This window comes from Coturnix japonica, chromosome 1 (assembly GCF_054131305.1).
Source record: "Coturnix japonica strain WE chromosome 1, WE-NBRP24, whole genome shotgun sequence".
Taxonomy (NCBI): domain Eukaryota; kingdom Metazoa; phylum Chordata; class Aves; order Galliformes; family Phasianidae; genus Coturnix; species Coturnix japonica.
In genome coordinates, this window is record NC_140663.1 from 142,434,186 (window position 1) to 142,461,015 (window position 26,830).

Here is a 26,830-nt window from a genome sequence, read left to right on the forward strand (position 1 = left end):
CTACACAGGGGCTCGAATCCCAGGGGTTGGACTCGATGATCTTTAAGGTCCCTTCCAACCCACACGAGACTGTGATACTGTGATAAATGTAGACTATTTTGCAACTTCGAGTGGAGAATGTGAGTATTACTGCCTGCACCACAAGTAGAGCCAGCTTGGTTCTGTTCTGAACGTAAAGCTGGTTGCAGTAGTGACACTTAAATCAGAAGGGGTGTGGTGGGTGATAGCATTTGGTAACGCTACTCCTAATTAGCAGGAAGATATAACAATATGAAACCTGCCCAAACAATGAAATACTTTCCTGTGTAACCTCTGTAGTCAATACAGTCACTTCATTTAGGAGTCTGTTGGAGAGCTTTGGGCTTTGTCCCCTTCCCCACCATGATGGTAAGGAAGAATCATTGGCAAGTCTTTTCTCTGTTGTTCTGTGTGGAGCATGAGCTGGAGTGCAAACAAAGTGCAAAAGCATAGTTTCAACCTGGAACTGAGGTAGCACTTGTTTTGGTATTACTGTTTTGGAATTACTTTCAAATGGAATAGAAATCTTGGAGGGTTGTTGTCATTTTGAGAGTAATAAGTACAGTTATATAGTTTTGCTAAAGAAAGTCTAAAATAAAGGGATAAAATGACTTTTCTTAATTCCATTTCTTTGAGGGTTCAGAAATGTTGTTTTTCAGACTTTGGCTGAGCTCCCATGTTGTTTTGGTGATGTAATTGAGAATGTGCTTTCTTGCAGGTTCCTTAAGTCACTTACTCACAAATCAATAGTTTATTGATTCATCAGAGTTCTGTGGCTGTGTGCACATATTTTCATGTATTTATAATCATATAAATGTGTGTGTGCTAAATATATACATATACTTATTTAAAAAGTTGCAAGTAATTTTTCTGCCAAGAAGGAGCCTGCTAAGTCCTTTGACTTCATGTATGTGGGATGGTAAACTGGATTTTAACTGTAATGCGCAGTTTGGGCTGTGTGTGAGGGTAGGTGATGATCTGAGAGACCTTGTGCTGAGAGAGTGTGCTGTGTAACACAGACATTTCCTTATGTCAGCAAGCTGTCCAAAGTGATGTGTGGCTGTGTTTTTCAGAAAGTTATTTTATTTAAATCTAACAGAAACCAATGTCATTCTACTTAGACTAGAGGTGCAAAGGGAATAGTGAGATTTTGGAGCTACCCATTCAGTCAACAGAAAGCATGGAGGATAATCACTGCTTTTGTAATAATAAGTCAAGGGGTTACGTTGTTTTGCTGTGGTTTTCTCTGCTCCCTGCTATCTACAGCACTATTCTGGATTGACCAGTGAATATTACTTAAATTCAGATGTTTGAGGACTCTGTTCTTTCTATGTATTTTAACTGCTAAAGCTGTTTTACCTTTGCAGTGTTTCTAATCTTCTTTGCCACGCCAGGATTCTTTGTGGACATGCATACAGTTGCAGATGTTTTCTTTGTTGAAATACACCTTTCTCAGAGTGACGATTCTCTATAAAGTCACAGCACCAGAATTCTAGTATGTTTCTATGTATTATTTCTGTCAGCTGCGCCTTTGAGTTGTAGGGAGGTTGAAGTGCATCTGTAAGTCCCAGGAGGTCTGGGTCTGATCCTTGAAGCTGTTTGATTCTAAACAATTAATTAGTGTCAGATATGAGGCCTGCGGAGAGTAGTGTTTATTTCTTTAATGCTCTATTGGAAGTCTTTGTAAGCACTCCTTGGAAGTTTAGCCATTGAATAAACCTTTTAAAGGGAGGAGGTGATGTGTGTCTTCCACCCTTCTTGCCAAGGCTGTGTATGTTCTGTTAAGGACAGCTTCATCCACAACTGGCCAGCTGCAAACCCACTGTTGGAATACCTAGATTTAAAACACAACAGCTTTTACAGTCAGATGTGTGAAGGGTGCAGTTTCACCTGCTGCCAAGATCTTAGTGGAACTGAGATAGCTTTAGTTTGTTGTAGAAGGAAAGCTGTTTTTTGGAGGTGTCTCACTGCTGGAGCTCCAAATCAAGGCAGACTCCGTGGAGGAGCTGCGTCAGCCTCCCCCTCAGCATCCCTGTCATGGCGCACCCCAGGGACTGAACTGGTGGCAGAGCTGCTGCTTCTTACCTTGAATCATGATGCATTTCAGTCAGCGTGTCTCTTCTTTCTCTATACTGGATGTCATTCTTTGTGGGAGTCTGGATAAATATTTCAGTCTGTAGGAGTTCAGGAGAGCCTAGGTATCACCTAGCAACAAACATCCCACTCTCTGCCTCCTGCTTCTCTTTAGTTTTATTAAAATACCAGTCCGTCTCTTTACTTTTATTAAAATACCAGAAGTTCAAACTTTAAGTTAATTTTCAGAAATGTTTTTGAGGTATTGAGATGATTTGAGGCAGCCTAAGGTATTTTTGTTACCAACACCACGTCAGAAACAAAGATACTGGGAGGTGTTCATCATCTTAGGGCAAGTAACTCATCTTAAGAGAAATTGTCAAAGACAAGCAAAAACTTTAGCTGAGAACTGAGTAAACTTTATGTTCGCAGTTGGGTTGTCAGTGACAAAATGCATAGCAGGTGCTCTTGTGGTCTTATTACTTGGCTCCTCTCAGACTGTGATGCCTGCTGATGAGACATTGGCTCTCATTGCAATTTATTTTTTCTCAAAGTATTTTGCCTAGTCTAAATTACAGTTGTACAGAAATCCAGTTTATGAAGATCTTTTGGGCCAGATCCAGAGAAAGAAATGTAGGTACTTCAGTGCAGGCATAGGTAAAACTTTGGGTATGCTAATACAGTACAGTGCTGCACTGAATTTTGTTTTCTTCTGTCCCCTATTGGTTCTGAATGGAGAGATGTTGCAAATCTGGATACATACATATAAATACATAGGAAAAATACATACATAGGAATATATTATTTGTAGATTATGCAGAATGCCTGGTTTATGGAGTTTACAGATGTGTGCCCCGGTGGCGCAGTGGTAGGAATGCTGTGTTGCAACACGGGTAGGCCCGGGTTCGAATCCCCCCTGTGGCGCAAGTGGTAGAAGTGCCGCTCTGCTACACAGGGGCTTGAATCCCAGGGGTTGGACTTGATGATCTCTAAGGTCCCTTCCAACCTGCACGAGACTGTGATATCTGTGCAAGAGCCAGAAATGTAGGAAAGAAAGGAGGCAAGCATGTGGCTACTATTAACATACAGGTAGCCATTCTCATCATTGAATTGATGACAGCCGCTTTTCTTGATGCTCTGTACAATGCTGAAAGTGTCCTTTCAATTATTCTGCTGCATCTGGTGATTAGGATGGCCTTGGTGAGTTTGGAAGTAGTCACTCTTAGTCTTCACGAAGCTGGATGTGACTTGAGGTGTTTGCAAGGGATTACAAGGGGATTTATTGAAAGGGACTGCAAGTGCAAATTCAAGAGCTTTGAAGAATAAATGCTTCTGAAAATGAGGCTGCAAAATGGTGGAGCTGCTCTTTGAGCAGGTATTTTCAAATAGAGGTTTTCCTCTCAGTGTCTTTGTGGTACTAAGAAGCATAGTTGAGTGGGCAATACTGGTGATAGGTGGACAGTTGGACTTGATGATCATAGTGGTCTTTTCCAATCTTAATGATTCTTTGATTTTTTTCACTCATAAGCAGCCTAAAAAAGTCATTATCAAGTTACTTCGCCTGTATGTGTGGAATTAGTGGCCAGTGTGCATTGCTCATCACCATCAGTGCTCTTGGCCATCCTTGCTGTCCATCTTAGTGCTGGGAGGCCAATTTGTGTCCTATCTTCAAACCATGTGTACGGTATTTTGGGTGTCCTAGATTGTGTTTTGTGCTGTGGGATGGTTGCAATGCTGGAGCTTGTTGTGCTTAGCAAAGAGGAGGCCATGCAGAAGTACTTCCATGTGTGTGGAGTGCACTGGGGAGGGACACTGCAGTGATGTAGTGTGTGGAAGGAAATGGAAAATGGGCAATTCATTGCTTGGTAAATCATGCAGACTTGAAGAAAATGAATAACTAAAGGCAGTTATTGCTAAAGAAGTACATTTTTCATGAAAGGGCAGTTGTACGGGATTTAATAATGCAAACATGGTCATGGCTGTGATTAGCTACGTAGCTGCGTGTTAGCAGTTTTGAAACACTGATCTGTGTTCTTTTCTATTGCCATGGCTTCAGTAACCTAAGAAGACTTCCAGCATTTGTGTGTTTTGTGAAGCTAAGTTGCATTGCTCGTGTGTACGTGCATGCACATGTCTGTGTGTATTTAAGTAGTAATGATGAGAAAACGTGGAGGACTGGAAGCAATTGTGCTTCAGTCATGTGGTCCTCTGACAGAGACCCCACAACAAAAATTTTGAATACATTACATTTAATTTGTGTGGACTTGACTAAATCATTTCCTGTTCAGGTTAGATAACCACTACGTGAAGTGAAAAACTGATACAGAAAAACCAGTCCATTTGCCTTGTTTCTGAACACTAAGATAAAGATCTGCCAGAAACTCAAAGGAGATTCTTCCAGCCTGCAAAGAGGATCTACTGCCCAAAGCTTGCAGGCTTAGTTGTGCACCAAAGAAAATCTGCTTCATAAGAGCAATGCGGATAACAGCAAAGGAGGTTAAACAACGAAGGAGTAAAAAAAAAAAAAAGAGCCTATGAGATGCATGACATCATACAATCATAGAATCGCTGAGGTTGGAAAAAATCATCAAGTCCAACAATGACCTTACCATACTACTCAAACAAACCTCTGCTAAATCATGTCCCTGAGCACCACATTCAGGGATGGTGACTCAGCCACCTCCCTGGGGAGCCTATTCCAGTGCTTAACTACCCTTTCTGTAAAGAAATGTTTCCTGATATCCAACCTGAACGTACCCTGGCACAACTTGAGGTGATTTCCCCTCAATGTGTCACCTGTCATCAGTGAGAAGAGACCAACCCCGCTCTCACTGTAAGCACCTTTCAGGTACTGGAAGAGAACAATAAGGTCTCCCCTCAGCCTCCTTTTCCCCAGACTAAGCAGCCCCAGTTCCCTCAGTCTCTTCTCATAGGGCATATTCTCCAAGTCCTTCACAAGCCTTGTTACCCTTCTCTGGAACTGCTCCAGCACCTTAGTGTCCTTTCTGTGCTGAGGTGCCCAAAACTGAACACAGTACTCGAGATGAGGCCTCACCAGTGCCAAGTACAGGGGCCGGATGACTTCCCTAGTCCTGCTCACCACACCATTCCTGATAGAAGACAGGATGTCACTGACCTTGGCCACCTGGGCCCACTGCTGGCTCATATTCAGCCGACTGTCCATCAGCACACCAAGGTCCCTTTCCATCAGGCAGCTTTCCAGCCACACCTCCCCAAGCCTGTAGGTTTGCCTGAGATTGTTGTGACCAAAACACAGGACCCAACACTTGGTCCTATTGAAACTTATACGGTTTACCTTGGCCCATTGATCCAGTCTGTCCAGGTCCCTCTGTAGTGCCTTTCTCCCCTCAGGCAGATGAAAACTCCATCCCAACTTGGTGTCATCTGCAAATTTGCTGAGTATGCACTCAATCCCCTCATCAAGATCATTAATATAGATGTTAAATAGAAGCAGCCCCAGTACTGAGCCCTGAGGGACACTGCTTGTGACCATTTGCCAACTGGATTTAACTCCATTGACCACAACTCTTTGGGTCATCCAGCCAGTGTTCCACCCAGTGGAGCGTATTCCCATCCAAACCATGGAGAAGCCAGCTTCTCCATGAAAGATGTGGGGCGCTCCTTTGTGGTTTTGAAAGATGACCTTGTTTAAAGGATATAGAAATAATAGAAGATTGTTTGTAGTAACTCTGACTGCAGATTTACACCACTTACATTATTAAATGAGACATGCATAAGTAACATTTTAGTCCAGATATATGCACGCACACTGGCAAGAGTTTTGAGACACATTGTCAGTTGTTTAAATTTTGAACATCTGAAATTTTTCTTTTTAAATTTTTTAAAAAGTTGGGCTTCTTGTTTAGTCTGGAAAAGAGGAAACTCATGGGAGACCTCACTGCACTCTATAACTGCCTGAAGGGAGATTGTGGTGAGGTGGGGGTCACCCTCTTGTGTAACAGTGATAGGACTGCAAGGAATGGCGTCAAGTTGCACCAGGGGAGATTCAGGCTGAATTATAGGAAAAACTCTGAGGGAGTGGTCAGCCACTGGAATGGGCTGCCCAGGAGGTGGTAGAGTCACTAGCCCCGAAGGTGTTCAAGAAACATTTAGGTGTGGTACCAAATGGCGTGGTTTAGTGGGGAAATACTAGTGGTACGTGGATGATTGGGCTGGGTGATCTTAGAGGTCTTTTCCGGCCTTGGTGTTTCTATGATTCTGTGACTGTTTTTCTTAAATCTGAAAAAGTGTCCCAAAGTTCAGTAGAGTATTCTCTATTATACGTTTTTCTTATGGAAATGAAAGATAATGGGGAGCTGGGGAGCTGGCTTCCTCAGACTCAGAAAAAACTCAGGTACTCATTAAGTGCTTTGCTTCAGTCTTCATGGGTGGTCAGGCTTCCCATGTCTGCCAGGACCCTGAACTTCTAGGTTAGGGTGTGGAAAGTGGTTTCTGTCCTGTTGTAACAGTAGAAGAAGTCCGAGTCCTCCTCATGAAACTGAATATGTGTAAGTCTGTGGGGCCAGATGGTTCTGAGAGAGATGGCTGTTGTGGTTGCCCGGCAGCTCTCCATCATATTTGAAAAATCCTGGCTGTAGTGGTGGAACAAGTCTGAGCCCTTCTCATGAAACTGAATGTGTATAAGTAAGTCCATGGGGCCGGATGATATCCATCCTAAGCTTCTGAAAGAGATGGCTGATGTGGTTGCTGAGCCACTCTCCATCATATTTGAAAAATCATGGCTCTTTGGTGAAGTCCCCAGTGACTGGAAAAAGGGAAACGTTCCTCCCATTTATAAGAAAGGGAGAAAGGAAGACCTGGGGAACTACAGGCTGGTGAAGCTCACCTCTGTGCCTGGGAAGATCGTGCAGCAGATACTCCTGGTTACCATGTAAAGGCACACAGGAGATAAAGAGGCCATCCAAGACAGCCAGCTTGGCTTCACCAAGGGCAGATCTTGCCTGACCAATCTGGTGGCCTTCTGTGATGGAATGATGGCTTTGGTGGGTGGGTGAAGGGCAATGGATGCTATCTACCTGGACTTGTGCAAAGCCTTTGACATGGTCCCTCACCACATCTTTCTCTGAATTGGAGGGGTGTGGATTTGAAGGATGGACTGTTCAGTGGATTAGGAATTGTCTGGCTGGATGCAGCCAAAGGGTTGTGATCAGTGGTTCTGTGTCATGGTGGAGGCCAATCACAAGTGGTGTCCCTGGGACCAGTGCTCTTCAGCACCTTCATCAGTGACACAAAAGGTGGCATCAAGTGGAGCCTCAGCAAGTTTGCAGATGACACCATGCTGAGCAGTGCAGGGGATACACTGGAAAGAAGGGAAGCCACCCAGAGGGACCTGGACAGCTTGGAGAAGTCTGGGCAGTCTGGTCCTGTGGTTGGTGACCCTGCACATAGCAGGGGGATTGAAACTAAATGGTCTTTGTGGTCCTTTTCAACCCAGGCCATTCAATGGAATCATAAAATAAATAATCATGTATTTTAGTACGTATTTGGGTTTTCTGATAATCTTATCCAGCTGCAGGAAATAACTGTGTTAATGTCTGATTTCACTAATAAGTGGGATGTGTTATTGACCAGACCTTCCTTAGTGTTTCTGGGAAACACATCTGGAAATACCAGTGAAGAATATTCACATTAGGTAACTGCTGGAAAGTGTACCTTGAGAAAGTTTGCCCCTACAAATGTGGTGCAAAGAGATTGGGCCTTGAAGAATAACTGCAGTCAGCTTAGAAATGAATAACTCTGAGGATGTTGAATAAAATAATTTGTTAGCAAGGAACATAAAGTTTTCTCCAGTATTGTTGTATCATAATGATTCGTTTTTATTTAAAATGCTTACAATCTTACTGCTCTTCTAAGCTGTTTCACTGTGAAACAGAAGTCTGTGCTTACATTTTAACCTATATATATACATATATACACACACACACATATATATGTGTGTGTGTATATATATATATATATAAAATATATATTATGTATATATATATAAATATTTTGGAATTTAATTAATAAGCCTGTTTGAAAATAAGTCAATTATACGTGAACTAAATTATTCTCTTTTTTCTTTCCAGGATTGAAGTGGATCTAGGAACGAATGGATGACTGAATATTCATATGAAGAGGAAAGCCATAAAAGTTGGTTGACATTTTTACAGCCATATGCATTATACGTATTGCTGCTATTATAAAAAATTTAGAGTGTATTACAGAATAGATGAAGCAACCAGTCAGAGCTTTACATGCCATATTGTCTTTCCTGCAGGGGACTGCTTTGGCTTGATGCAGCTGTAGCTCAATGCAACAGTTTCTGACTGTTCTGACTGAAAAGAAACAGACAAATGCCACAGACCTGAACATTCTAAAGAATGTGTAGTAGTGCCTTAACGAAATGAGTAATGCCATGCCATAGCAATCAGATGTTTGAATGGTCAGACATTAGGGCGTGTTACTCTTCTGCACAGGGATATGTAGGGTGAATGGGATAGGTGTTATCTTCTGTTACATCTGATGGCTATGAAGCTTTATATGTTGTTGTGTGGCAGTCAGGTACCACACTGACAAATACCATTTTAAGTCAAATAGGATGTGATGTCTTAGTAGATATCTTGATGCTTTCCTTTCTTACCACACAGATTCAAGTTATACCACCTGTGTTTTCTATGATAGATGGAGAGGAAAAACTGTTAGTGGACCTCTGTGCATTACTGAATTTATTATGTTTCCTAAGATGATAGAGTTCAGCAGGACTTGACATTTGTCAGTCTGACCTGTTGGTGAACTATGGACTTAGCTGGGGTGCTGTGTTATCCGGTGCCAACCGAGGATGTTTAAACAAAGCTGACGGTGCCTGGGTTTGCATCAGATCAAAAGAATTGCGGTGGCAGATGCAATGCACAGAGCAGTGAAATGCAGTGGAACAGCTCGGTTAAGTGAAGCATTCTGTGGAAGCTATTTGTTGAGAAGGAGTATGTTACAGTAGAAAAGCTGTTTCCCAGAAAGTTTTCTTCATCCCCTGAGCCTTGGTCAGGGGCAGGAACAATTGAAGAAACAGCAATTAAGGTTCTCCAAAGGTGCAGCTGACTACCAGAAATTTGTAGCTCTATTTGAGTGAAGTATTTTAGTAGGGCTAAGATTGTCGTGTATCACAATAATTATTTGGTTACGTCAGTACTGGGGTGGCTCAGATGTTTTACAGGTTACTGACAGCTGACTTAGGTACGGAAGACTTCAATTCCTGGGTTAGTCTTTTTAGTGTTTGCAACAGGTAAAAGATTCACTGATCCTAAGTACCTGAAGTTTCACAAGGAGTATGAGCCTTGAGTGAAGCATCTGTCTCCTTGAACCCAACCTCCTGAAATAACAGCCATTGAAACAACATTTAGTTTAGAAACATCTGTAGAACATCTGCATTTTACACCATAGGTTGCTGAAAACCTCCAGGAGCTAAATTTAAACCTTAATAAAGATGAGAAGTGGTATTATTGACTCTGTAGCATAATTCCTTTCTAGGATCAGGGTCTGTATTCCCAGATATGAACCAGCAGTTGCTGTCTGCAGAAGCCAGCATGCAGAATCTTAAGGAATTTCTCTTTGGTTTAATTGCTGATGTCCATGGCTGCTCTCTATAGGGATATGTATGATAGCTTGGGATAGGATGTCATAGTGGAGGAGCAAACACCTCCCTGCTCAGAGTTCTTGGCGTATAAATAGTAGTGTGAAGAACTGATACCATTGAGACTTTGCTTGTATCTTGCAGAATGACAGTGACAGAATTCTTTGTTTACAGGCTAAAAGGGGGGGATGATGATGATGCTTCATTGGCAAAAACCTAATGAGTTTGTCAGTACCCTCTTATTATCTGTAAGTTATTTCTGGATATCAGAGTTGCTGTGGGCTCCACATACTGCCCAGAAAACAGTATAAGACAACACAGACATGGTGTAATAATGTTTGTGTTGGAGGAGAAACTTGTTTAGACTAGAGGGCCATGCTACATATTGGGCCTGGGGTGGGACACCAGGGCAGAAAAAATTGAGGATCTGTCAGATCCACAAGATTGGCTGTTGTAACCAGGGGAAAGTCAGAATGCTCCTTGAGTTCATATGGCCACTTTCCAAGTCTCTTGGAAAGTTGTGTGAGAAATGCAGCACTTCTTGCTCTGTATCTCTGATCCTTTTTCTTCTTTTTCTTGTTTTGCTCAGTGTGGAGTGATGGCAGGAAGAAGGGGAGAAATGAGATGGCGTTTTTCTTTTCATTGTGTTGGTCTACTCTTGTGTTCCTCTAATATCTCTCAGTAATCATGGGGAAGCTGTTCAAAATATGTGCGGATAAGGGAGAGAATGCTGCCTTATTTCATTGTGTGTTTTCAGTTAGGCAGTCAGCATTGGTGGGGCCTCACCTCGAGTACTGTGTTCAGTTTGGGACACCTCAGCACAGGAAAGACATGGAGGTACTGGAGCAGGTCCAGAGAAGGGTAATGAGGCTTGTGAAGGGCTTACCAACCCTATGAGGAGAGGCTAAGGAAGCTGGGGCTGTTTAGTCTGGGGAAAAGGAGGTTGAGGGGAGACCTTATCGCTCTCTTCCAGTACCTGAAAGGTGCTTACAGTGAGAGCGGTGCAGGTCTCTTCTCACTGGTTAGAAGTGACAGGATGACAGGAAATGGCCTCAAGTTGCGCGAAGGTAAGTTTAGGTTGGATGTTAGGAAACACTTCTTTGCATAAAGAGTAGTTAAGTACTGGAATAGGCTCCCCAGGGAGGTGGTTGAGTCACCATCCCTGGATGTGTTTAAGAGCTGTGGTGCTCAGTGATATGATTTAGCAGAGGGTTGTTAGAGTTAGGGTACTATGGTTAGGCTGTGGATGGACTTGATGGTCTTCGAGGTCTTTTCCAACCTAAGTAATTCAGTGATTCTATGATTCTATGATATGATACTTTGCAAACGTAGGGCTCTGAATTCAGCTGTTAAATCTTTTAGATTAAGAAAATAACGTGGTTAAATCATGTAGCTGAAAAATAAAAAGCAAATGTGTGTTTTGTGGAGTAACTCAAGGCCCGAGACAAAAATCCTTGTCTGTGAAGACTGATTACAGAAAAATTAAGCAAACAGAGGTGGAGGGGCATTCTCTGTGGTCACTTCTAAGGTCAGTTGATAAGATTCTGTGGGGATAAAACTCCAGTGGGGAAGAGACTGGAAGATTTCACCCAGCACCGTGGTTTTCAGTTCATTGTGTGGATGTGAAAATGCTGCTTAAATAAATAAGTTTTGAAAACCAATTTTTTTTCTTGTGATATGGAATGAGTATGTTGATATGTCACTGGTAGTATAAAGATCTTGCGTTGCATCAATTGTATGTTCTGTTGGTATTTTTAAATTCTTTGTTGGTCTCCCTCAGACCTTATCATGATGCATGTAAATAACTGATATCTAGCCATATATGCAATCTTGGAAGAAATACTGTCTTAATATATGGTCTTAATGTTTTAATTTCCATAAAATAAGGTCAGATTAATCTTTCACAGCAAAGTAAGAAATGTGCATGATATGATGGCATGTGTGCATATTGGATGCATGTAACTTAAAATGGTTCCGTGTAATCTTTAACTGTGACTCAATCCAGAAATTCTGTTCTTTGTTGAATATGGCATTTATGGTTTACATTTTTCAGTCTACAGTGAATAAATGTGAATTTATAAAGAAGAGAGCCAGGTGTAGAAGCTGATGAGGAATTTGATGGCCGGCAGGGAAGAGCTAGAGCTCCATAAGTCCAGGGCAACATAGCATTAAGACTGCAGATGGAAAGAAGTGGATAGGTTTGAAAGGTGGTCAGAAAGCTTAATTTAAGGGCAGATGGGAGAAGAAGTTGCTTAGATTAACTGTAGCAGACCTGCCTTTTCAGTGAATGATCTTGAGTACAGTCTACCTGTCACACTGTGGTTTTATGGACAGCCTGCTCCTGGACAGCTCCTTTCATCAAACTTAATGATGGTCTGAATTATTTAAGGTCTTGCTCAAAAATAAATAAATAAATAAATAAATAAATAATAGTGTAATGCAACATACAGAATTGTACTGAATTCATCTGAATTCGTTGCTGACATGGTGAGGACAGGACTGCTGTTCAGGTTGGGTGAATGGGCTGGCAGGAGACTCGTCAGGGTCAGCAGAAGAAAATATGAAGTCCTGTACATGGCGAGAAACAACTCCATGCAGCAGACTGGGCAAGTCCCTGATTTGCCCTTTTGGATGGAGTTGGGTCTTGTTGGACTTCAGTCTATATTTTACTTTGATTTTAGAGTTTGATAATAATAAAGGTGATTGTTTTTGCTACTAACATATATTTGAGGTTTTTTTATGTTGCTGTTTGTGTGGTGTATCCTGCTGTCACAATACTGGTAGCAGTGTGGCAATACGTTTATTCTTTGTCATCTGCTTTGTCCTCTGTATCTATTGCAAACACTTTTCCTAGAGAGGAAATGACTGCTCTTAAAGTGGTCTTTCACGTCTAACAACGTTCACTGGATATGATTGCAGATAGAATCATTGACAGGATAGAATCATTGACAGGATAAAATGCATTAATCTCAAGAGAGTTATCTTGCACTGGCCATCAATCCTTCCTTTCTGTCATGTTCTGTTCAATGTAGATTAAGGCAAAGAGGCTGTAGTTTGATGTTTTGTTTCAAGTCACTGTGATTGTAAATGCCTTGGATAAAACAATATAACAAACAACCACTCAAATCACCAGTAGCCGGATTCAGCAGGGCACAAAGCCTGCGAAGTTCCTTGGGTTTCATCTGCTGGGTAACATTTGTTGAGATTAGTCCCTTAGCAGTCCATTGGTGGTTACTGTTTAACAGATACTCAACAGCCAAAACAGATAGCAGTGTTTATTGTCTGGGGTCCATTCATATATATTGAATAGAGCTGCTTTTACTTTTAATTGTTTAAAGATATAAAGATATAAAGGATTCTGAAATGATAACATGGGAGGAAAAAATTTACTTCTTCTGAAGCCTTCTAAAAGGGAAGTGCAGCAGAGATGCTCTGTCTTGTTCTGTCCCTTACAGTGATGTGCAGACATTGGGTCTTGGCTCTGTTGTGTTCATTTTCCCACCATTCTGCTGTGTTTACAGTGTTCTTCAGCAGCTGGCTTGAAGCAAGTGTCCAAAACACACCCACATATATGCACATAAAACCAGTTCATCAGACTTAGAGCCTGATCATGTTTGGTGTTTGGCTTGTGACCTGACCTTGTTTAAACCAAGTTGGATTTTAATTTTGAGGCTTTTGTGCTTTTATTTTATTCTGGCCAATGTGGACTGGGGACAGAGGTCTATGAAAGATCGTAACCATTGCTTTAAAACTCATATCACAAAACAAAAATATATTTGCAGAAGTGTTACTTCAAAAGAATACCAAGTAGTGGTTAAAGGTAGCTGTGCTTTTTTCTGTACCCTCAAACTTCAGAAGGGCTATGGAAGGACAGAGGGGGATCAGGCCTTCCATGTCAAAGCCTCGTCTACTACAAAAGCCTCAAACTTCAGTGTAAAATCAATAAATAAAGAGGTTCTTATATATAATAAATAAGGTTGTGTTTTCAAGTTGTCAGTGCAGAGCTGTCCGGGAGGCTTTGCTAAGATTCAGAGAGATGTCTTTGGCTTAGCAGCTGCTCAGTGGTGGTGTTGCAGGGTTTGCATCCTGGTGGCTGCACAGGTTTCTGTTCTGCTTGGAATAGCTGTGGGATGGCTCAGGTGCATCCACTTGGTTCCTGAATTACAATCCTATTTATTGAATATCTTCTGTGAACTGGAGAAGTGCATTAGAAAAGCAAGGCAGCAATATTTGTCTAAGATGGCATAGGAAGAGGCAGCAGCTCCACGTTGTAGTGCAGTGTAGCTTGCAGGAGAGTAACTAGTATAGAACTGACAGAATGTTACCAAACTGGGGAATATTTCTAATAAGCAAGGTGTTTTCACAGTGTGTGTTGCTGAGATTACTAAATCCCAGCGTACTTAAGGGTAGATCTCGCTGTTGTCGCCCAGGTCATCACTCCACAAGATGCTGTCCAACCATAATGAGCATGTTGGTATATTGTGGTTGTACGGGAAAGCTGTGTTCAGGGGTCTGATTTATTTGATATAACTCAGTATAGTAGAGTGCTTGTTAAACTACTTTTGAAAGTTAATAGGTGTCACCTTACTATTTTAGTTAGTAAATGTGTTGACATGTATGACATTACTAATTACTGATGACTGTAAGGCTTGCTTTATGATCACTTGACCTTTGGAACTTAAGTTCTTCCTGCAATGAAACCATTACTTTGCTTTTTCAGAGTTTTCATTTGAAATTCATTGAGGAGTAAAAGCCAAAGAAACCCTTCACTTTGAAAAGTCTAACCAGAGCTGAGAACAATTAGAAAAGCTAACTGATGAATATAAAATGATAGGCTGCTTTATAACGCAGACAACTTTAATAGCCGTTTCTGGGACTCTGAAATGCTTGGTTGTGGTAACTGATACTGGGAGAGGGAGAGGAGAGGTACTACAGAGTCCCTGCCTCTTGGGAGAAACTGAAACAGGTGCTGTAACCTCATGTGGTCTCTGAAACACATTTTAAAGAGTGCAGTATGATGGAAGCAGCGTGAAAATCAAGTTGAGAAAGCTTGACTTGAACATTTCCTCCATTCTGGCTGCTGTGTGAAAGCATAGGCTGTCTGCTGCAACTGATGGGCTCTGGCGGGAGGCTTCGTGCAGTGGCTTGAGGGGGCAGACCTGGAGTGCTTGGCAGGACTGGACTGGTGCAGATTTGTCCCCATGGTTACCAAACATGCCTGGAATGATCCATCCCCCAAACCATAGTCCAGTTTGGGTTTTGGTGATAGCGAGTTTGGACAGGAGCTGGCAAGTGAACTGAGTGTGTTACTGTTGTAGCTTGGATCAGGAACCACATCCATGAATCTTGTCTCTGTGTGATTTGGTGAGTGCTAGCATGGCTGTGGGCTGTGCATGCTGGCTTACTTGTAACAGGAGCTAAACTGGGAGATGCACTTTAAAAGCTTATCTCACGTGCTCTGATTTCTCATGGCCTAAACCAACATAAATCCCTCCAGAAGACATGGGCTATGGGCGTCTTCAGCAAAACTTGTCTCATGGAGGAGGTCCTTTCCTGTTGCATGGTGTCCTTGCTGGTGAAGACGTAGGCTGGTGGTTCTGCTGGGTGAGTGCCACAGAGACCTACCAGCTGGAGTGGCACTCTGTATTTCTGTCTGTATTTCATGCTGCTTTCAAACCAGCTTCTTTAGTTCTTTTGCCCTTGTTGCTCCTGATGAAGACTAGTTCTAAGTGATGGGACGGAGTCCTCAGGGAGCTGGATTTCATATCCATCCCTTTTAGCTGAGTGGTTTTGCTGAAGGTTCTTGTCATCCACGAGCTGACAGGCAGCAGTAGGCATCTCCAGAGGGTAGTTCTTCCCATTGGACTTCTGTTTTCTCCCTGTAAGAAGCGACATCTTCCTGCAAAATGTTCCGGCCCAGACATCATGAGCGTACAGGGCTCTGCTTTGCAAGACTTGTTCTCCATTCTGCGGGTTTTCGGAGCATCACTGAGTATCTCTGTTCTTGCATTCTGACTTCTCTGCTGTAATACATACTCAAGGGAACGAAAGAGCAGCCACTTAGCTCATTTCACCTTTTATTCCTAGAGCACTTAAAGAACAATTATACTAATTGTAATAATGACTAAATTTATAGTACTCCAGAGAGAGAAGCAAAAGGCATTTAATTTCCAAGCAGTTTGACAAGACCATTTTGATGTGTTTTCAGAAGTACAACACGAATTACCAAGGTGGGGAGAAAAATGTTTAAATTCATATTCTCAGGTTCCTTGTTTCCAAGAAGCTGGATACTGTTCAGATGGGTATTGTCCATCAAATAAAACAAGTTGAAACCAGAGATTTATAGAACTTAATTCCTCCTTGTTTCTTAATTGCCTGTTTCCAGTCATTAGTTATCAAGAGTTTAAGTGCTTACCTGGAAACTTAGAAAACTTCTATTGAGGATTATCAACTGCAATTTGGAGTTAATCTTTATTCTCAATGAGAAGGGAAAAAATATGGTCTGCACAGCCACACTGATTAAGAAACATTGAACCAGAAATGGAAATACTACATGTACTTTATTGCTTTCCCTTTCCTACCTATCTGACAATAAATGTGAATGCTGGGAATAAATGTATATTTTTGGCATGTCATGGGGAGAATAACATCAAACAATGCAATTTGTCACTTCTCAAAGGAAGGCATAGAGTAATGTGTTAGAATTCAATAGCACGTAAGGAGAAGGCAGTTATTTTAATACTGATACTCACTGCTCACAGACCTAAATAATGATTGTACGGAATACAGTATTTCATGTACCCAAGGACATGTGTCTAGAAGAGAAAATAAGCTCCTGGTATTAATCTAAGTGTTGACCTGCTTGTATGCTTCCCACACGGCATGTCAGATGTAGTCTTGGTGATTCATTAAGCCTTTCTTGTTCATGGCTGTAGTGATGAGTCATGAAAGGGCAAGTTCTCTGCTTTTGACGTTGCTGCCTTCTTTTGAACTCTACTGTTTACCTGGATTTTTTGTTATTACTTCAGTTCAGTTTGATAGCAGTCCGCTACAGCTGTGATTTCTGCAGTCAGATGTGAGGGATGTGTGGGCATAGCTCTACTGAAAAGAAAAGCCTTAGCTTTTGAACACATGTAAAGATGCATTGGCTCTCTGACTGAATTCCTAAGTCATATAAGAAAATTTCACTGTTATTGAAAAGCAGACAAGAAACTTCAGTATTATAAAAAAAAAAAACAAAACCAACAACAAAAAACTCACAAAAAATCCAGTGGAAGAAAAGCAACAAAAAAGATGTCATCCTAAAAATAGTGAGATTCAAAGCGATCCCAATGCTTCTGCCTTTGTTATATTTTCCTTTCTTTTAGGGAGATGATGCACCCCCAAAACACGTGTTTGGATTTAAGTCTGAGTTGTGTTTAGAACTGTGTGGACTTGGGCTTTGGTGGTTATTGTTTGAGGACAGACGATGGTAAGACTGTCTTGCAAATTAAAGGGCTTCTTTTGGTCCTAAGAAAATGAAAATTAACTTAGTTGTGTAGGAAGCCTTATTAAGTGCAGTGGTACTGGGATGATGTTTGCTGAACTACTCTGTGGAGATCTGCATAATGGATGAGATACGGGAACTCCAGGCTGCATGATAGTGGAGTTTATTCTATCGCGGAATGTAAAACAAGTGAATTGCCTTAATAATCTCTGCAGAGAGCAAGGATAATCTTTTTATATGCAGAAAGAGAGTAAGAGATTTTATAATCCTGGCTGATCATGTACAAGGAGCCAAACTTTTCTTTAGAATGATCTGGATCCTTTAAACACGCTGTCTTATTATGCGCATGTGAACTTCTTTAGTAATGACAAATGGATGCGCCTCTCTCTGTGAAAATACGGCTTTTTCACAGTAAAAATATAGTATCTACTGGTAAGTCATAGCTCGATAAAAGAGGCCTGGAAGAGGTTGTGTAATTATCTCAACAGCTACATATTTAACTATATGGAAAGCATTTCTAAATCAAGCTCACCTACTATTTATTTCTATAGTGACAATAACAGTAATCTCAAAAAATTTAAAACCTTCGTGAAGTGGTTGGGAGGATGTTTTAATATTATTCATAGAATCATGGAGTTATAGAATGGCCTGGGTTGAAAAGGACCACAATGATCATCCAGTTTCAACCCCCTGCTATGTGCAGGGTCGCCATCCACCAGACCAGGCTTCCCAGTGCCACATCCAGCCTGTCCTTGAATGCCTCCAGGGATGGGGCATCCACAACCTCCTTGGGCAACCTGTTCCAGTGCATCACCACCCTCTGTGTGAAAAACTTCCTCCCAGTATCTAACCTAAACCTCCCCTGTCTCAGTTGAAGACCATTCCCCTTTGTCCTATCAAGATCCACCCTCACATACAGCCTGTTTATACCTCTCTTCAAGTAGTGGAAAGTTACAATGAGTTCTTCCTGGATCCTTCTCCAAGATAAAAAAGCCCAGTTCCCTCAACCTTTCCTCATAGTAGAGGTGCTCCAGCCCTCTGATCATCTTAGTGGACCTTCTCTGCACCTGCTCTAAGAGCTTTACATCCTTCCTGTACTGGTGACCCCAGGCCTGGACACAGTACTGCAGATGGAGCCTCACAAGAGCTGAGTAGAAGGGGGCAATCAACTCCCTGGCCACCTCTTTTTTAATGCTGCCCAGGATATAGTTGGAATCATCAGGAGTTTTCAGGCTTTAATTTACTTGAACCCATTCACCCATTTTGATTAGTGCTTGTTTTTTGTTTGATCCTTTTTTTTTTCTTTCCTTTCCCATACCTTGGTTGAAGGTATCTTGTCATTGTGGAATATGAATGAAGGAAATTCTGAAAAAGAGGATCAGTTAAATGTAGATGATAATAATAGCACTCAGCTCCTATTGTGTGCTTCTCAATTACATGTTTGGCTTCAGGCAGTAGTTTGCCTTCTATTTTACTCTGAGTTTGTTTGTGCCATCACTCTTTGATCTGTAGCAAGTTTATCTATCAAGGCTACTTACCACATTTGCCAGAAGGAAGAGATTTACTGTTGGGCATAGCAAGTTTCCAAAACAATGAATGATGCCCTTAGTTTCTGGTTTCTATGAGCTATATGCAGCTTTAAGAATCCTCCTGTATTAATCTGGCATCAACAGCTGCTACTTTTTGAATAGTCTGGGTAACTAATTCATCATACTGCGTTGTACAGAAACACACATTTATTTGCTTTGTGTTATACCACTTCCTGTCAGTAGGAAGGCCACTGGGAAAAAGAATTTTCTTGAAGGTAGTGTTTTGACAGCAGGATTAGCTTCTGTTTTTGTTGATATCAGCAGTGACTGACAATCCCAAGTCCAGCTACTAAATGTGCTGTACTCCATTCTTAATTCCTCAGTACACAATGAAATTAGTTCTGTTGACTTTACTTTGGATGCTGGATAGTGACTGCTATTTCTCAATTCAAGTACAAAGTTAGATTTTCTTTTTTCATAGGTTCTTTTTCTGTCTGAGTTTCTAATAAAGTAGTTATTTTTGTGCAGTCACAAAGTTCTAATAGTGATAGTTACTGCAAGGGAGGGCACTCGTTTATATTTGCTGGGCTCCACCCACATGATGGCCTGATGGGCTCAGAGACCAGTGAGTGTTTTTTGGTGACAAAGTGCATTAGAAAGTGTTTCAAAACATTCTTCCACTGCTATGACTCTGAATTCTCCCAGATGGGGTCTTTAGAGTAAATAAATTAAAGATACACCAGATGTATGTGACTTAAAGCATCTGTAACGATTCTCAGAATGATGTTAAAATTCTAAGTATGATAGAAGCAAGATGAGGAAGGGAAGAGTTGAATTCATCTTCTAGACCTTCCAGCGCGCTATATAATACAAGAACGCAAAGACAGAGGAGAAAGGCTGCTAAAGAGTTGTGGTGTCTGAAAGAATCCTGCAATTATGAGAGCAAGCTTCCAAATGCTGCAGCTCTTGGTACTTTCTTTGAGATATGTGTACATTTTAAGTATGTTTTTTTCCTTTTTACAGTTGTTCCTGGTACATATGTTGTATGAAGGGTTGGTGTGCAAAATAATCCGTTAGTCTCAGGGAGATGTCTCCTTTTTCCATTCCGAACATAGGCCTAAAGGTATTTGCCTACATCTTACCTAGTGAGATGGCAGATAATGTATTTTTCACATGTGGTTGAGATAATGCTGTATTTACTAAGGAACCTAAGTGCTGACAAGCATGAATACTGTTGCTGTTTAAACTGATGTTCTTTGAGGTAAAATTTCCCAGGCTTTCATTTTGAAAATTTCATAAGTTTAAAAAAATGTTGAAGGGTTAAAAAGTTGAAACATCTGCTGCTTATTGTGATGTTGTAACATGGAAGTGCCCATGTCCCTTACTTTGTTCTGAGATTGCAGCTCAGGATCACTTGTTACTCTGAACGTGATGAGCCCGTAATTCTTGCCAGTGAGATGTGAAGCTTAGCATTCTCAGTCCAAATCGACTTGGATGGCATGGAACACTGTGGGATGACCCACGTAGCCAGCTGAGATTTAGACCTCCACAGATAGTAGTTATTGACCTCTCTGTAGGCTCTTCAAGATGATTGGCATGTAAAGTATGTACCTGCTATCCAGGTTGCAGGATTACAGTACAAACTCTGCAGTTCATGCATAAACCTTTGTCTTACGTTTAAGTGTATGGCAGCTGATGATGCCTAAAATGTAAAGGATTATTTGCTAAACTATTCTAAAAGGTTTGCTTTGCCTGAATAGGGTGTTACCAGGTTTGATAATTAGATATAGCCAGAGCAGTGTTAACATTGATCTTTTGAATTAATTTAGTAGTTGCTCAGAGCAAAGTGATTTATTTATTTAGCTGGTTTCGGCATGGTCAGGTTAATACCTAATTTACTGTTTTAGAATAACAAATATAATCCACTGAATCAGTGAGTGGGCTTTCAGGTTGGAAACGAATTTCTCTCCCTACTTTTTCTCAGACAAATGGCTGCCCACAAAGTGTAGTCATTATTTAAAACAAAAAAAAAAAACCAACATTCTGAATTATACTGCAGAGACTATTTTAAACTCGGGGATAAACGATGATAGTCAGACTTGCACAATTTGCTCTTAATAGTGGATAATTTATTATTGTTCCTGGCACCAAACAGGAGCTATAATTACTGTGCTTTTTTTTTCTGTAATTCTTGAAATGCAGAATTTATCAGTGTCTTCAGACGATATGAAGTATAGCACCACATACTTAATGTGCACACATGTGCACAGTGAGTTCAGCAGTAAAATGACTGTTTACATGGGTGGGCAGTGATAGGACAAAGGGGAATGGTCTTGAAATGAGACAGGGGAGGTTTAGGTTAGATATTAGGAGGGAGTTTTTCACACAGAGAGTAGTGATGCACTGGAACAGGTTGCCCAAGGAGGTTGTGGGTGCCCCATCCCTGGGGGCATTCAACGCCAGGCTGGATGTGGCTCTGGGCAGCCTGGTCTGGTGGTTGGTGACCCTGCACATAGCAGGGGGGTTGAAACCAGTTGATCATTGTGGTCCTTTTCAACCCAGGCCATTCTATGGCTCTCTGAAAAAATAGAGGGAGACCCTGTGATTGCTTTGCACCAGTGCGTCCCCGCAGTAAAAAACTTTGGTTCTTTTCATCACAAAACATGAGTTGGATTCCTGACATATATTCTTCTAGCCTTGTTTAATTCACTTTTAATTCTTTAAGCCTTATGAGGATGGATTTTAAGAAAAGCCATATTTCCCTTGAAGATGTATTTTACTCATATGTATAGCCCAGTGACTTGGCATGAGCTTTCAATGTGGAAAGCACCGCTGTTAATCATCTGCGTTGACTGAGGGAATTGCTGTTCAGATTTGTCTCCTGCATCATTCAGCATCTGATAACACTGCTGGTGAAACCACTACGGCTGTGATTGTAGTGGTTAGAATAATTTAATAATGCTTATTGAATTTCGGCATCCAGAATGATGATGTTGGCAGTTTGTCACAATATTAATGATGGTGGTCCAGGTCTCTTCAGAAGGATGTGGTGCAAATTTCAGTGCATATAACACTCTGTGTAGAAATCACGGCTTAAAAGTATGAGTAGCCTAACCCATCCAGTTTTGGTGGCACAAAGTAAATCTAATAGAAACATTTTACTCTACACAAGACATAGCTGGCGTATGTAGGAAATTATTTCCATCGTTTTACATAGCGTAACTGAGCCACGTGTTGGGAATAAATATGTGATTTATACAGGCACAATTTCCTATTATGTTCTAATGAGAAACGTTAAATATATTAGAATGACTAAGGGCTTGACACGCAATAAAGACTATGTATGATGGCAAACAACCAATTATCTCAGTGCATTATTTATTTCTTGAAAGCCTTGACATGGGTAAGGTCACTATACATTTTTAATGGGAATGAGATGCTAGGTTATAAAAAGATAATTCAAATAACAATACTTTGTTAGATCTTCCTGCTGTGCGATGTATAATCAGGTGCACTGACTTAAAGAACACTAATGAGGATTTAAAGACACAGCAGGGGCACATTTAACAGTCGCATACAATTCTGTCAAACGCATTTACATAGAGCACCTCTGTTTCAAGCTAGTGTTGAGCAGCTATAGTAGAGATGTATGGTTTATTTTATAGTGTGGCATACTTTGTGTGGATAACAGTAGCTCTCAGCATTTAGGTCCATGCACCATCCCTGGAGGTGTTCAAGGCCAGGTTGGATGGGGCCCTGGCATCCTGGTCTCGTATTAGATACAGAGGTTGGGGGCCCTGCCTGTGGCAGGAGGTTGGAGCTTTATGATCCTTGAGGTCCCTTCCAAGCCAAACCATTCTGTAATGATTGAGGAAGACAAAGGAAGTGGCCTCTGAAGGTATCATTTGAAGTCCTTGGCAATCATTGGTGGTGGTTTAATTTACCTCTGCAGTGAACCACTGGGATTGAAGTGCAGCAAAACAACACTGATATATTTCAGACAGTGGCCCACATGGTTTGAGGACTTTTTCTTGATAGTAACCCATACCACGTGCTACCAGAGAAAAGTAAATTCAGTCTTGAGTATGGGCACTGGAAACCCATAATTTAGAGCTGCAAAAAGTCTAGGGCACAAATACATTTGTAGCCAGAATTTGCATGTTTATTTTTGTGCTTAATACGTCTTGGAAAAACAAGGTTGTAGAAGAAAAGTCCAGTTGTTTTTTAATCCCTTTGCAGGTCACAAGACAAGTGGACTTCTAATGGCTGAATTCCAGTGCTAAAATAGTAGTATCACAGGAGGGAGAAGCAGGGATGGGCTGCAAAGAAGGAGCACATATATTGTGCAGGTGTGCAGGGACAGCACCAGGAAAGCCAAAGCTCAGAGTGAGTTCAGGCTTGAAGGGAATGTCAAAAACAATAAGAGATATGGGACAGTTGGCCTTCCTTCAGTCCACAGAAGAAAGCATGGAGCCAGTCCTCTGGGACCACACTTCTGGGCACCGTGAATGAAGAGATGACTGGAAATAGTCAGCATGGAGTCACCCGAGGGTGATGTGTGCCTGAGCTGCTGTCTTGCTTTCTGTGACTTAAAGTGGCTGGAGTAGTGGGCAAGGGAAGTGAGAACTGTTCATGTCAACTTCTGCAAGGCTTCCAGCTGTCTGCAGCAATGTTCTTGTATCCAAGTTACAGTAAGTGCAGCAGGGATGGGGCACAGTCAGGTGTGCAAAGCTGAGCTGGATGTATCAGCTCAGAGGGCTACAGTTAGTTGGTTTCATCCCAGCTGGAGGGCACTGATTGCAGGGGAAGGGAAATGGTAGAAGGAGGATAGTTCAGACTATGAGGAAAACCTTATTTTCTGTCAGTAATGCATCTTGCCCAGAGGGTTTGTTCCATGTCCATCCTTCCAAGTTTCAAGACCCAACTGGGCATAACCTTGAGCAACCTGGTTAGAGCTCCCAGCTGCTCCTGCTTAAGGCCAGAGGTTGGACTGGAGACCTCCTGAGGCTCCTTCCCAGTGGACTTACCCTTCAATTCCATCCAAGAAAACACTGGCTGTAGCATTCATTACTCCCTGAATTATTCCAGGGTATCACAAAGTGTCATGCTAACGGATGTGTTACAAGTTATGCATCTATTTTTCCCCTAGAGACACACGTTTATTTATTTTATGTACCCAGTTTGATTGACTCCATACAACAAATGTGGTATCTCTGAATTTTAAGGGTGCTATAGTCAAAGTGCAAACATCTGTTACTGTAGAGCTTTCTATGGTAGCTGAGTATCTCTTTTTCAGATTATTTTTTTCTGTCATTTTCATGGCTATTCCATAGTGCTGGAAATGTTTTTTAACGTTAAAGTTAGGCAGGTATTTTAATTATTGGCATAACTGTTCATACGCAGTACACTCTGCATCAAATGTGTTTGAGGAATTGTAGCTTCACTTAGAATCTGCGAGAAATGCATGTTGTTGACATTTGAAACTCATTAATTAGAAATTCTTAACACTTAATTACAATTGTCTTTAAAGTGGACCCTAATTCCACTATAATTTATTGCTTGTGGAGTTAAATGTGACTGTTCTCTATTATGTACAAGCATTTTGGTCACCCTGCCTTGGGTAAGAAGACACGTTGAATACCCATCATATTGGCTGTGTATGAATTGATGTGAGCAGTTTGCGGGTGATGCGTTATTTCAGGCATTTTTTTCCTGCCTATTTGGTAGATACTTGAAAATTCTCATTCATAAATTGAGCTTCTTTATAATTCAGTCTCTTAACTGCACAAAAGTCAGTGTTTGCCTTTTCTTTTTTAAACACTAATGAGTGCTACTTGCCAGCTTCAATATTAACATGTTCTCTGGAGTTCATGCTGAAGCCTGTGGGGAGTGGGAAGGCCTCAAACTGATGTTAAATAGGACTGAGATGGTGCTGCCACAGAATGTTCAACATTTGCAGTTTGGGAGTTACATCACAGTGTATATCTTTCCTTTTAAAGCATCAGAATAAGCAGATTGCTTGCTCCACAGCAAGAAGCATCTGCAGCTCTTACTACGCTTCCACATACTGCACCGTGCAAAAGGGAAAGTTGATAAAATAATGTTTTGCTTCTGGCAAACTCTCTCCTGAGCATACAGTTGTTCAGCTTAATTTTATTATTCTTGTGTTATTTTGGTATGTGCGTGAATCAAATGGTATTTATACGCAGATTTACAAATAGCAGCAGGAGAAAAAGTCCGTGCTCTCATTGCTGCTGCTCTGGTGGAGCTGCTGGGGCGAGGGCTGTGGTTACAGCCCTTCCTAGCAGGTGGGATGAGGCCACGGACATATTATTTTTGGTTTCATCACTTGCTGCCTATCATCTCTACAGCTTTGTACTTGAACTGTGGCAGATGGTTTCTGAGGCCCTGTGAGAGTCAGCTATGCTGCTTGCAGGTGTGTCCTACAGTTTCTGGTCTTAAGGGGTGCAGCTGCATACAGGCATCTCCTCTTCATAAGCCTGCAGTAAATATGCTTTATCTTCTGACCCTCTACCTGGCAGTGCAACAAGTTGAGCTGGAAAATAACATCTGACTTCTGGGAGCAAAAGCTGTCACATATTGGTATACCTTTAATAATAAAAGGATGAATCTAAATTGAGGCTGAATCTGTACAAGTCTATGGGGCTGGATGGTGTCCCAGGGATCTGAAGGAGCTGACTGAGATGGCTGCTGAGCTGCTCTCCATCATATTTGAAAAATAGTGACTGTCAGGCAAAGTCTCTGGTGACTGGAAAAAGGAAAACATCACTCCTGTATTGAAGAAAGGGAGAAAGGAAGACCTGTGGAACTAGAGAGTGGTGAGCCTAACCTCTGTGCTTGGGAAGATCATGGAGCAGATCTTCCTGAAAGAGATGTTAAGGCACATGAGAAATATGGAGGTGATCTGAGGCAGCCAGCACAGCTTCACCAGGGGCGGATCCTGCCTGACCAATCTGGTGACCTTCTGTGATGGAGCGATGGCATCAGAGGGCAAAGGAAGGGCAGCTCATGTCATCTATTTGGACTTCTGCAAGGCCTTTGACATGATGGCACACCACATCCTTACCTCTAAATAGGAGATACATGGATTTGAAGAGTGGACTATTTGGTGGATGTTAGGAAGAGGGTGGTGTGGCACTGGTGCCGGCGGCCCAGAGAAGCTGTGGATGTACCATCCCTGGAGGCATTCAAGACCAGGCTGGACAGGTACCTGGGTATGCAGAAAAAGTTCCATTGGCTTAGAGCACTATCAAGTATAAAAATGTCTAGAGCCCAGCTGCAAGAAGGAAAGTAGGTATACATAAGGACTACATTGCCTTATATTACTCTTGTTAAAATGACGTAGTTTGTAATGTCTGTGATTTATAATGTGTCAGTTTTGGTCACTGACAATCAATTTATAATTATTCTCTGTTCTAGGGGAGGGAATGTGATATATGCAGGAGCAACAGTTTGCTCCCTAAATGGAAGGGCATGATCCACCAGCCAGTTGTGCTCCAGCAAGGCATACAGTATTGCTTGTAGGTCATTTGTTTCCCTGGAGAACTGGATTGGCAAAGGGTGGTGTGATACAAGGAACAAGTACTGATGTTCAGACCTGCAAACCCACCTCTGTGGCTGTTTGACCACCCCTCTGGGGCTTTGCTGTGGCAGAGCTGATGATGGGCTTAGGATGTGGCAGAGCCAAGCAGGTCCCACAGGCTGCAATGGGGAGCAATATTAAACCATTTGACATCTCACCCAGGGTCTCAGACAGAAATGCTGGCTTAATCTGTGGCTACTGCTACATGCTAAGTGCTCTCTTTATTCTTCAGTGTACAGTGCCCCTGTTGTATCTGTCTTCATGGCAGCAGACTTTGTACATTGGCAGGTGGGTAGAAAAGTATGCCAGTAACTCCTCACAGTTGAAGCAGCTCGTTCTGCTACCTGAGCAGCTCAGGATGAAATTCAGAGTGGAATTCCAGTCAGTGCATGTTTCCAGGTAGGCTCCTGGAACTTAATACTTATTTGCTCATCAATGACTAGAAAGCCACAAATTGTGCAGTTAACAGG

At 41.7% G+C, this 26,830-nt stretch overlaps 1 protein-coding gene across 17 annotated transcripts in view; it reads left to right on the forward strand.

Annotated features, from left to right (window-relative positions):
* The window catches only part of KLF12 (KLF transcription factor 12), a 266,658-nt gene that overhangs the window by 63,401 nt on the left and 176,427 nt on the right, over nt 1–26,830 (forward strand). For all 17 annotated transcript variants that reach the window (XM_015851638.3, XM_015851641.3, XM_085536078.1 and 14 more), the window contains exon 2: nt 8,202–8,265. In XM_015851638.3, coding sequence (XP_015707124.2) covers nt 8,245–8,265 — 21 coding nt within the window. In that variant the 5' untranslated portion in view covers nt 8,202–8,244. The remainder of the gene's footprint in view (nt 1–8,201; nt 8,266–26,830) is intronic.